This window comes from Chiloscyllium plagiosum, chromosome 8 (genome assembly GCF_004010195.1).
Source record: "Chiloscyllium plagiosum isolate BGI_BamShark_2017 chromosome 8, ASM401019v2, whole genome shotgun sequence".
NCBI classification, from domain to species: domain Eukaryota; kingdom Metazoa; phylum Chordata; class Chondrichthyes; order Orectolobiformes; family Hemiscylliidae; genus Chiloscyllium; species Chiloscyllium plagiosum.
Window position 1 is genome coordinate 89,239,652 of NC_057717.1, and position 12,342 is coordinate 89,251,993.

General features: G+C 43.6%; 1 protein-coding gene across 2 annotated transcripts in view; it reads right to left on the bottom strand.

The window, feature by feature from the left end:
- The window catches only part of tecrb (trans-2,3-enoyl-CoA reductase b), a 101,884-nt gene that overhangs the window by 19,976 nt on the left and 69,566 nt on the right, over window positions 1–12,342 (bottom strand). For both annotated transcript variants that reach the window (XM_043694707.1, XM_043694706.1), the window contains 3 exons: window positions 4,065–4,137; window positions 1,545–1,588; window positions 141–198 (listed from right to left, as the gene is read on the bottom strand). In XM_043694707.1, the coding sequence (XP_043550642.1) occupies window positions 141–198; window positions 1,545–1,588; window positions 4,065–4,137 (175 nt within the window). The remainder of the gene's footprint in view (window positions 1–140; window positions 199–1,544; window positions 1,589–4,064; window positions 4,138–12,342) is intronic.

Here is a 12,342-nt window from a genome sequence, read left to right on the forward strand (position 1 = left end):
TTAATTTCTTTAAATTGAAGTCAACTCACAAACTGCCAGCGTAAAGACGTAAATATGTAAAGAGTTGTTTTCTGTGTTTTGAACCCAATGAGACCACCAAACCCACATTACTGCCATCAGGTTTTGCTACACAGCCTCACCTGGTGGCCGAAGATTCCTCAGTGCCACGTGAATTGAAAAGTTTCCCAGCTGGCAGAACTGCAGAGAGAGAGAGAGAGAGAAAACAGGAAAGCAAATGACTACCAAAAAACTCACCAAGCAGAGGCAGCTGAGAGTCACTAACTCCAGCAATATTTCCCAGATAAGCATCACATTATAACGATGTGCTTTAGCCACAGCACAATCAGGATGCCCTCGGAGGATTTGTGGATAGAGTTTGATGAAACGGGCTAGGAGGATGCATGTATGGGGCATAAATACGACTGATACCCAGACTAGCGAATGGCCTACTGCAGTGCTTTCATTTCCCTGCAATCCAGATGAAAGCCCATACTTGCCAAAGTTAAACCACAACATCTGATGTCAGATTGATTTCCCCGACTGTCAGCATTTGCAGGACAGTCCCAAATAAAGTAAGAACCACACTAGTAACCAATTTAGGATCATTAGTTAGGATTGTAACATGGCTCACTTACATTTGCTAAAAACTACATATTTTCAAATGCAGGGCATGTCCTTTGCACCTTTTTTTAAAAATTAAATAAAAGTATGGGATAAGAATTGTTCTCTGGTGCATTCTTCAGCAACACTTCAACCAATCACGGTCAATCAGCACTCTTTTCTCATGCAGGATAAACTGTTTACTCCTCGAACTCCTGAACTCTTGGCCTCAGCATGGATTCAGCGAGGCGTCCTCCAAGCTTGGCATGGCCTCAGTGTGGACTTCTGGCCTCAAGGTAATTCCAGAGCAGTCTCCTGCCCCTGAAACGATTCCTGGCACAGTCTGGAGTCAAGGCCCAGTGCAGACTGGAGGGTAGGTGCCAGCGTGGACTGAGTTGGAAGGTCCACATTCAGAATTCATTCCTACGATCTGCTGTGCTGGGCTTTTTATTTCTTTATAATTTTTTATCCCCCTAAGAACTTGTACTGAAAAATCTGTACATAGGTACAGATGGTGTACCTAAGATGGTGTTGTAAGTGACGACTTGTAAACTTTTCACTGTACTCATTCGTGTACGTGACAAAGTTAATTCAATTCAATTCAAAACCAGTCACGTGGAGGCTTGGAAGAGTGTCCTGAGGAAATTCACTCCAAATTGTCCTTCCCGAGCTATTTGAGGGAGGAGTCAGTGCAGATTAACATTACCATCAATTCATATACTATAGCATCATCTCCAAGACAGAGAATATGAATAATAATGATCAATAGCTACACATACTGACAACTTTATTCTCAAGAACATTAATTAAAATGGAAAACAAAATTCATTCGAGCAAAATTCTCATGGTTTTGTAGCTGGTAAACTCCAGAGCAAAGAAAAAGGGCAGTATTAATCAGATATTTAAATTAAAAGTTTGTAGATATTAGAGAAAGGGAAACTTACCAGGAATATAGCAAGAGCAATTTTCACTTGTTTGTCCCCATAAGCTGAAATAGAAAAATCAGTCAATTATCCAGGAAACCAGAAGGACGTCTAAAAGGAACTTAGTCTCTAGCACCCTTATCCAAATAGGTTATGGGTTGGTTGTGGGGCACAAGAAATGTGGCAATTCAGAGGCCCAAAATAATGAGTTCTGGAGAGTTATACCAGACTCAAAATGTTAACTCTACCTCTCTTGCCATAGATGCTGCCAGACCTGCTGAGTTCCTCCAGCACATTTTTTTATTATGAGACTGGACACCAGCTCAAACTCTCACGATATAATCCAAATCTCATTCATAAATCAAATTATAATGCTAGCTAGTCTAATGGTGGTTATGAAACTATCGATTGTTGTTCAAAAAAACCTAATCAGGTTCACTAACGTCCTTAAGGAAGGAAATTTCCCATTCTCACCCATTCTGGCCTACATGTGACTCTACACCACAGTAGCCTGGCCAGCTTTTAACTACCCTCTGAAATGACCCTGCAAGACACATTTAGGGCAATTAGGTAGCAAACAAATGCTGATCTTGCCAAGGCCTCCTGCATCCAAAAGAGTAACCAAAAAATAAAACATCAAAAGGCCTCAAAGAGCTAAAAACAAATGCCACCCCCAGTCCAAATAGCTGCCACAAGGCCTCTACCTGGAACACAAGCAGTTGGAGGCCACAGGAGTGAAGAGGGAATTCTCAGAGTGCCTCAACATGCTTAAATGCATGCACAGAGATGCGTTTCTGTAAGGAAATGACCTTTAACTCAATAATGAGAGCATAAAGACCCATGGCAGGCAAGGAGGAAAATAATATACTTTTGGCAAAGAAGCAAGATCGTTATCAGACAGCATCTCCCTCCACTCCACCCACCCAGACAGTGCTCGCCCCAGAAAATTCAAAGGTGGGCAAAAACCAGTAGACACTTGGAAAGCAGTTACCCAAAACTGGGCTCCCATGCATTCAGCTGACAGATGTCGTATATGTCAACTGCAAAGGATGATGGAGCTCTCGTGATAATATTAATGTTTGCAATTCTTTTTCTGTAATGGGATATAAATCGCCATTACAAACCACAGCAGTGATGCGACTACTTGGCAAGAGACTCGAAGGCTTCGAAATCTTTGTGGTTTTTCTCAGAGTACCTAATGAAATACAATGCATCACATCTTGAAATTTGCACTCTTGCAACACACAGCAAACTAACCTGTAGTTAACAGCAAACCTAACTTGCTTTTTACATGCCAAGACATGTGGCTTTACGGTAACAGAATCAGATAGAACCTGACTATGAATTGAAGCAGGATACACTAGATGGGGGTGAACAAAAAGACTGATCAATTTTAATGGTATGTGAGAGTACACGTGTTTATGGATGGAATTTCAGACAGTTGGATTTAAGTAGGTTAAAGTGAGTGAACGGAATAGGGGACTCACAAGAGACCTCCAGGGTTGTACACGTGAAGTTGCCCAACCCCTCTGTCTCACAGGTAGTTATTCTTCACTTGAGCCCAGAGTGTGTTGGCCACAGAAGGCATCGCAATCAGCCTGATCCTGTGACCGACATGCACAGCAAGGGATACAGCAAGGTGGGAAAGGAAACAAGGGAAGTGTAACCACAGACTTCTACAGTGGCGCTACCCACTGCCATGCCCCTCACCCCAGCCCCAAAAAATAAATTAGATCTGGTTTATTTTGTTCTCAAGATACAGCCAAATCTGGCAAGGCCACACCTACTGTGAAATTCCATGATAAGGGTGGGGTGCTGCAGTCCTTGCACCTTGGAAATCAATCTCACAAATCACCTCCTCTAAGATTTGGACCCAATGTCAAATATTATTTGATAATACTCCTGCGAGACCCCTACGGATATTTCCCTACTATGAAAAAAAGTAAGATGTTACGCAAATGCAATCACGTGTTGCTGATGTCATGGCAACCAAAAAAGTTCATTCTAACTCAGGATGTGGGCAATGACACTGGTGCAGCTTAATTTTTTGCCCTCATGGGTAAAGGTGATACCAAGGAAGGATGCCCAAGAGACAAAGAGAGAGAAAACACCAATCCAAGTCCATGTTAGAATGAGACGAGTGGTAGTATTAAAATATTCCATCCCCAGTACTGCTGCCCTCGTCATTCCTGATGGAGTTGGGCAAGAATGACAAAGCAACTTTAGTTAGTCGCTGTACTGTAGCTATGGTCAGAATGGAGAGAGTGGATAGGAAGGACAGGAGTGACCACTAATCAAAGCATCTCAGTAATGGGGGCATCTACTCCAGGGCATATACACATCAAGCTACTGGGAAATTGCTGGACCTTCCTAATGGGTTCTGTCTAAGGACGAGCTGATGCACCGTACCCCCGCTGTACCAAAATTGGGTACCACTGTCACGTATAGTGGGCAATTCTTCCCAGGCCTCAGTGCAGGGTAGATCGGGTACTCAAGCCAGCACCCTGATTCACACTAACGTTAACACGGGCTGTGACTTACCAGGTGGTGTGTACAGCGGGTGATTGATGTGAAAAGCCAGCCAGGCTGCAAAACCCCAGTAATAAGTGCAATTCTAAAAGAGAAGGAAAACTCCAAATTAAACAGGACTCAGAACAAGAACAGGGGATCAAAGCACTCACATAGAAATAGCACAGTACAGGCCCTTCAGCCCTTGATGTTGTGCTGGCCTTTTATCCTACTCTGAGATCAAGCTAACCGACATTTTACTATAATCCATGTGCCTATCCAACAGTCAGTTAAATGTCCTTAATATATCCGACTCTACTACCACTGCTGGCTGTGCATTCCAAGCACCCACCCACTCTGGAATGTACCAATCTCTGACATCTCCCCTAAATCTTCCTCCAATCACTTTAAAATGATGCCCCCTAGTGATAGACATTTTTGCCGTAGAAAAAGGTCTCTGGCTATCCACTCTATCTATGCCTCTCATCATCTTGCACACCTCTAATAAGTCATCTCTCATCCTTCTTCACTCCAATGAGAAAATCCCTAATTCCCTCAACCTTTCTTCCTAAGACATGCCATCCAGTCCAGACAGCATCCTGGTAAATCTCCTCTGCAGCCTCTCTAAAGTTTCCACATCCTTGCTATAATGAGGTGACCAGAACTGAACATAATATTCCAAGTGTGGTCTAATGAGAGCTTCATAGGACTGCAGCATAATCTTGCAGCTCTTAAACTCAACCCCCCTTGCAATTGAAAGCCAACAGACCATACAACTTCTTAACAACCCTATCAACTTAGGTGGCAATTTTGAGGGATCTATCAACATGAATCCTAAGATCCCTCTGTTCCTCCACACTGTCAAGAATCCTGCCTTTAATCTGCATTCAAATTCAACCTACCAAAATGAATCACTTCATTTTTCCAGGTTGAACTCCACCTGCCATTTCTTGTCTAGCTCTGCATCCTGTCAATCTCCCATTGCAACCTCCAACAGCCCTCCACACTATCCACAACACCGCCTATCTTCGTGTCATCGGCAAACTTACTAACGCACCCTTCCACTTCCTCATCCAAGTCATTTATAAAAATCACAAAGAGCAGAGGTACCAGAACTGATTCCTATTGAACACCACTGGTCACCAAGCTCCAGGCTGAATACTTTCCATCTACTACTACCCTGTGTCTTCTATGGGCCAGCCAATTCTGTATCCAGACAACCAGAATTCCCTGTATCGCATGCCTCCTTACTTTCTGAATAAGCCTACCATGGGGAACCGTATCAAATGCCTTGCTAAAATGTGCCATGTACACCACATCCATTTTTCCATCTTCAATGTGTTTTGTCACATCCTCAAAGAATTCAATAAGGTTTAGGAGTAATGATATGCCCCTCACAAAGCCATGTTGACTATCAAGCTGTGCTTTTCCAATAATCATAAATTGTCTCTCTCAGATCCTCTCCAATAACGTGCCCTTCACCGATGTAAGACTGACTGGTTTATAATTCCCAGGATTATCCCTCTTCCCTTTCTTGAAGGAGGGAATAATATTTGCTCCCCTCAAATCATTTAGTACTACTCCAATCGACAGTGAGGACACCAAGATCATCACCAAAGGTGCAGCAATCTCTTCCCTTGTTTCCAGTAGTATCCTTGGGTATATCCCGTCTGGCCCAGGGGACTTATTCTCCTCATGCTTTTTCGCAAAATTTCCAGCAAATCCTCCTTCTTAACATCAACCTGTTCAAGTGTATCAGCATGTTCCACACTATCCTCACAAATGATAAGGTCCCTCTCATTAGTGAATTAGCTTCGGCTTTTTCATGCCCCTACTAGCTCTCCTAAGTCCATTCTTCAGTTCCTTCCTGGGTACCTTGTACTCCTTTAGAGCCCTGCCTGAACCTTGTTTCCTCAGCCTTAAGTAAGCTTCCCACTTCCTCTTGACTAGATGTTCCATATCCCTTGTTCCATATCCCTTGTCATCCAATGTTCCTTCACCCTACCATCCCCTCGTTACCTCAATGGGACAAACCCATCCATCACCTGCAGCAAGTGCTCCCTAAAAAACCTCCACATTTCTGTCATTCTTTTCCTGGAGAAAATCAGCTCCCACTTTATGCTCCTCAGTCCCATACCATCTGCTCCTATCCCTCTCCAAGAGTATAGTAAAGGTCAGGGAGTTGTGATCACTATCATCGAAATGCTCTCCCACCGTGAGATCCGACACCTGAACCTGGTTTGTTGTCAAGCACCAAATCCAATGTAGCCACCACTCTAGTCAGCCTATCTACATATTGAGCCAGAAATAGTTCCTGGACGCACTTGACAAAAGCTGCTCCATCCAAGCTATTTGCACTAAGGAGGTTCCAATCAATATTAAGGAAGTCAAAGTCACCCATGACAACAACCCGGCTATTTCTGCACCTTTCCAAGAACTTGTCTCCCAATCTGCTCCTCAGTGTCTCTGTGCTATTGGGTGGTCTATAGATAACTCCCAAAGTGACTGCTCCTTTCCTGTTTCTGATTTCCACCCATACTGACGCTGTAGACAGACCCTCCTCGACAACCTCTTTCTGCAGCTATGATACTATCCCTGATTAACAATGCCAGCCCCCACCTCTGTTACCTCTCTCCCTATTCCTTTTGAAACATCTAAACACCAGAACATCCAACAACCATTCCTGTCCCAGTGATAACCAAGCCTTTGTAATGGCCACATCGTAGCTCCACGTACTGATCCATGGTCCAAGTCTAATACCCTTATTCCTGATTACTTGCTTTAAAATAAACATACTTCATCCCATCACACTGACTGCAACTTTGCCCTATCAGCTGTCTATCCTTCCTCACAGACTCTCTGCACACTATAGCTGTCTGTTCACCGGTTACACAGCCTCTGATCCATAGCTCCAGTTCCCATTCCCCTGACAAATTAGTTTAAACCGTCCCGAAGAGTTCCAGCAAACCTTCCACCCTGGATAATGGTACCCGTCCAGTGCAACTTTCCTCCTTGTACAGGTCCCACCTTCCCCAGAAGTTATCCTAATGATCGACATATCTGAAGCTCTCACTCCTAAAGCAGCTCTGCAGCCACGTACTTAGCTGCACTCGTTCTCTGGTCCTCGCCTCACTAGCCCATGGCACCGGTAGCAATCCTGAGATTACTACTCTGCTCATCCTGCCTTTCAGTTTCCAACCTAACCCCCTACGTTCACTTCTCAGATCCTCATCTCTTTCCTCACCTATGTCATTGGTACCAATGTGTATTACGACTTCTGGCTACTCATCCTCCCTCTTTAAGAACCCTGTAGATTTGATCAGAGTCATTCCCAGCAACTGGGAGGCAGCATAACATCCGAGAGTCTCATTCACGACCACAGAACCTCCTGTCGGTTCCTCTAACCATCTCCTAACACTATTGCTCTCCTATCCTCCTCACTTCACTTCTGAGCCAGGCTCAGTGCAAAAGACAGGCTGTTATGGCTTTCCCCTGGCAGATCATCCACCCAAACAGTATCCAAAGCGGTATACGTATTATTGAAGGAATGGCCACAAGTGATCGCTGCACTGACTGCCTATTCTCTTTCCTTCTCCTGACGGTCACCCAGCAACCTTTATCCTGTAACTTAGGTGTGACAACCTCCTTATAATTCCCTTCTTTCACTCCCTCAGTCTCCCGAATGATCCAAAGTTCATCCAGCTCCAGTTCCCTAACGCAGTTACAGCACAAGTAAAGACACAGAACAAACCAACAGCACCAAATGACTGGACCAACATACCAACCTCGTTGAGATTCATCTTGCCGTCTGAAACACAAACGTATCGTCCCCGCATTGCTCAACAATCTCCAAAAATTCACAAATCTGTGATTCTGTCGGTACAGCATGACTCAGTCAGCACCCAGTTCTGGTCCCCTGCCTTTCTCATATTGCCAGGTTTGGTCCCATCAATGAAAGTATCAAAGTCCTATCCCTAACCAGCCAGTGTCAACAATGCTTTAGACAATGAGGGATCCAGAATAGTGTCAGTGTTTTCTCAAGTTTTTTCAATATTCATTTGCGGGATGTGGGCGTTGCTGGCTGGGCCCAGCATTTACTGCTCATCCCTAGTTGCCCCTTGAAGTAGTGGTGGTGAGCTGCCTTCTTGAACTGCTGCAGGTCACATGCTGTAGATTGACCCACAGTGCCATTATGCAGGCAATACTAGGAATTTGACCCAACAATCCAGTCCTAGATAATCATTAGTCAGCTCGAGAGAAAGATGACGCAGAAACAAGAGATTCAAAGCACTGGTACTTCTGATAGCCTCTACTCAAAATTCCATTCACATAACTTGGACTTGATGCCCTCACAGTTGAACAGCCTGTCTGTTTAAGCTAATGTACTAATAATTGGATTGGGGACTGCATGAGCTAGGGCAGGTGGGAACTGGGAAAGAGTTTATTAAAGAATTAGAAATGCCTAATTACTGTAACCATTACAAAGCTGAACTCATAACCAACTCCCAAGTAAATCAATTTATTATCGAGCAGCTTGACGAATAGGCCAAGGGCTCCTGTTATTCTGTTCAGGCTGACTGCATTGCAGCACGTATTCTGCAAGCAACATGATACCATCGAGAGGATGTACTAAAGGGGGCTGATCAAATTCAGTGTAGATCAACAAATCTGAACTGGTCGCGACCTCCCAGTGCCAGAGGAATGCATGGCCTGGTTTCTGCTGAGGGACGTCACAGGCATGCTTTTTGGTTAAAGTTACTGTCAACCTTACAAAGTTGTTATAGGCAGCGCCATTCCCTTCAGCCCAAAGTTACAAGCAATGAGGACAGGTTGCATAACTTAGGCATGAGCTCCATTTGAATACAAGAATTTATGGAGTGATTTACTGGAGTTACTTAAACTGGTTGGAAGATTTAATGAGGTAGATGGAAAGAAACTATTTTTATGGAAGGATATGACCTTAAAATGAGAGCTGGGGTACTGGTGTGTTGCACCAAAGTACTGGAATGCTGCAACTTCCACATTTAAAAAAAAAACTGGAGTCCAATCAAAAACCAGGAATAAGAGAGCTTTGTTGTTAGAGGGCAATCGGAGTTAGAGCTAAAGTTGGCAAAAAGGGCAGAGATACAGATCTGAAACAATCTAACTGCATGGTGGAACAGACTGGAGGGGCTTGAATAGCTTCTTCCTGTTGCTACCAGGCTGAATCCTGGGATGGTAACATTGACCCACAAGAGGAGATTATGGAAGAGGCGGAGTCTTTATTCTCAGTGTTTAGAACAGTGAGGGTGATCTATTGAATCACAAAAGCCCTACAGTGTGGAAAGAGGTCATTCAGCCGATCAGGTCTGCACCAACCCTCCAAAGAGTTTCCAACCCAATCCCACACGCCCACTCAATCACCCGAGGCTGGAATTGAAGCCAGGTTCCTGGTACGGTGAGGCAGCAATGCTTACCATCGAGCATTGTGCCACCTGGAAGTATATGAAATTCTTGGAGCTCAAAAGGGTAGATGCAGATTAAAAAGATCATTTTGTTTTGGGCTCTGGACTAAAGACAGGAAAAGATATTGCTTGAAACTAAGGAAACTGTGTAAAAAGATTCACATGTACATTCACATCTGTACATGTGAACTGTACATTCAATGCTGCCTTTCAGGGTCATTTTGCCTCAAGCCAGATTTTTGCTTGGCTTTTCAAATCAGCATCATCAGCTGGGGCCTGAGCACAGTAACAACAACTTGATTGACTTTAGGGCAGATGGCTGTAGCCACGTGACTGGACAACTCAACGGAAACAACCAGCCTGTGAAGAAAAGATATTTACTTCTCCTCCTCCCCCCACTCCTCTGTAAAAGAAAGTGCCCAGTAGCTAGCTACTCTCCCTCATCTTTCTCTGCAAGTAACCCCTTGTTAAAAGGGCAAAAGAAAACTTTCAGCTGAAAGGATGAATCCTCGAAAATGAAAGAAAAACTGAGAGAATTGGTGCCTCCAATGTCCTCGTGAAAAAGATTGAAGGAATGAAAAGGAATTGAAAGCTGAATTGAGACTGGTGTCGAATAACTATGGCTGTAGAGAGGACTTTAAAACAATTAGACGGCAAACACATGGGGTTACAAAACAAAAGGATATGGCAACACTACAGGGTAACTATTTTGATAATGACACCCAGAGTGGAATAGAAAGGGGTAGTGTACGAAAGCACAAAAGCACAGCAACAATTAGAGTCAAAAACAGATAAAATGGTAAAACGGAAAAAAAATTACATAATTTAATCTTTAGTTAAAATGTGCACAATATTCAGAACAAAATAAATGAATTAATGGCATTAATAGAGGTTAATAGATATGACTGTATAGCCATTATGGAGATACAGACCACAATTCTGTAAGTTTTAGAATACTCGTAGACAAAGATGACAGTGGTCCTAAGGGAAGAGTACTAAACTGGGCCAAGGCCAATTATATTAAAATTAGGCAGGAGCTGGGAAATGTGGATTGGACACAGCTATTTGAAGGTAAGTCCACATTTGATATGTGAGAGGCTTTCAAAGATAGGTTAAAGGTAGTGCAGGATAGGCATGTCCCGTTGAAAGCAAAGCACAGGACAGGCAAGATTCGTGAACCGTGAATGACAGGAGAAGTCGTACGACTAGACAAGAGGAAAAGGCAAGCGTACGTAAGATCCAGGCAGCTAAGAACAGAATGGGCCCTGGAGGAATATTGGAAGAGTAGGACCAGTCTTAAACAAGGAGTCATGAAACAGCTTTAGTGAGCAGAATTAAGGAGAATTCCAAAGCATTTTATTCTTATATAAAAAGCAAGCGAGTAACTAGAGAAAGGATTGGTCCACCAAAGGATAATGAAGGAAGGCTGTGTGCCAAATCTGAGAGAATGGGTGAGATTCTGAATGATTATTTTGCATCAGTGTTCACTGAGGAGAGGGTCATGATGAATGTTGAGATTAGAGATAGAGGTTTGATTAGTCTGGATCACATTGACATAAGTAGGGAAGGTGCCTTGGGTAGGCTAGAGGTTATTAAGGTGAACAAATCCCCAGGACCGGATGGGATCTATCTCAGGTTACTGAGGGAGGCGAGAGAGGAAATAGCTAAGGCCCTGACAGACATCTTTGTAGCATCCTTAAACACAGGTGAGGTGCCAGAGGACTGGAAGGTAGCTCATGTTGTCTCGCTGTACAAGAAGGGTAGTAGGGATATTCCAGTTAACTACAGACCAGTGAGCCTAACGTCAGTGGTGGGAAAGTTGCTGGAGAAGGTACTGAGGGATAGGATCTATTTATATTTAGAAAAAAATGGGCTTATCAGTGATAGGCAACATGGTTTTGTGCGGGGGAGATCATGCCTTACCAACTTAATAAAGTACTTTGAGGAAGTGACCAAGTTGATAGATGAAGGAAGGGCTGTAGATATCATATACATGGACTTTAGTTTGATAAGGTTCCCCATGGTAAACTAATAGAGAAAGTGAAGTCACATGGTGTGCAGGGTGTTCTAGCTAGGTGGATAAAGAACTGGTTGAGTAACAGGAGACAGAGAGTAGTAGTTGAAGGGAATTTCTCGAAATGGAGAAAGGTGACCAGTGGTGTTCCACAGGGATCAGTGCTGGGGCCACTGTTGTTTGTGATATACATCAATGATCTGGAAGAGGGCATTGTTGGTATGATCAGCAGACGACACTAAGATTGGTGGAGTAGCAGAAAGCATAAGGGACTGTCAAAGAATACAGGAAAATATAGATAGACTGGAGAGTTGGGCAGAAAAATGGCAGATGGAGTTCAATCCAGACAAATGAGGTGATGCATTTTGGGAAGTCTAATTCTAGAGCAAATTATACAATAAATGGAAGAGTTTTGGGAAAGGTTGATGAGCAGAGAGATCTGGGAGTTCAGGTCCATTGTACCCTGAAGGTTGCTGCACAGGTGGATAGAGTGGTCAAGAAGGCATATGGTATGCTTACCTTCATCGAACAGGGTATTGAGTATAAGAGCTGGCAGGTCATGTTAAAATTGTACACGACATAGTATTCTAAGTGCGGCTGAACCAATGTACAGTTCTGGTCGCCACATTACCAAAAGGATGTGGATGCTTTACAGAGGGTGCAGAGGAGGTTTACGAGGATGTGGCCTGGTATGGAAGGTGCTAGCTATGAAGAGAGGTTAGGTTTATTTTCATTTGAAAAAAGGAGATCGAGGTTCCTCTATACTTCCGACTATAACCTGGTGGTGTGTAATTAGAAAAAAGGAGACCTGACTGAGGTCTACAAATTCATGAAGGGTATAGACAGGGTAGAG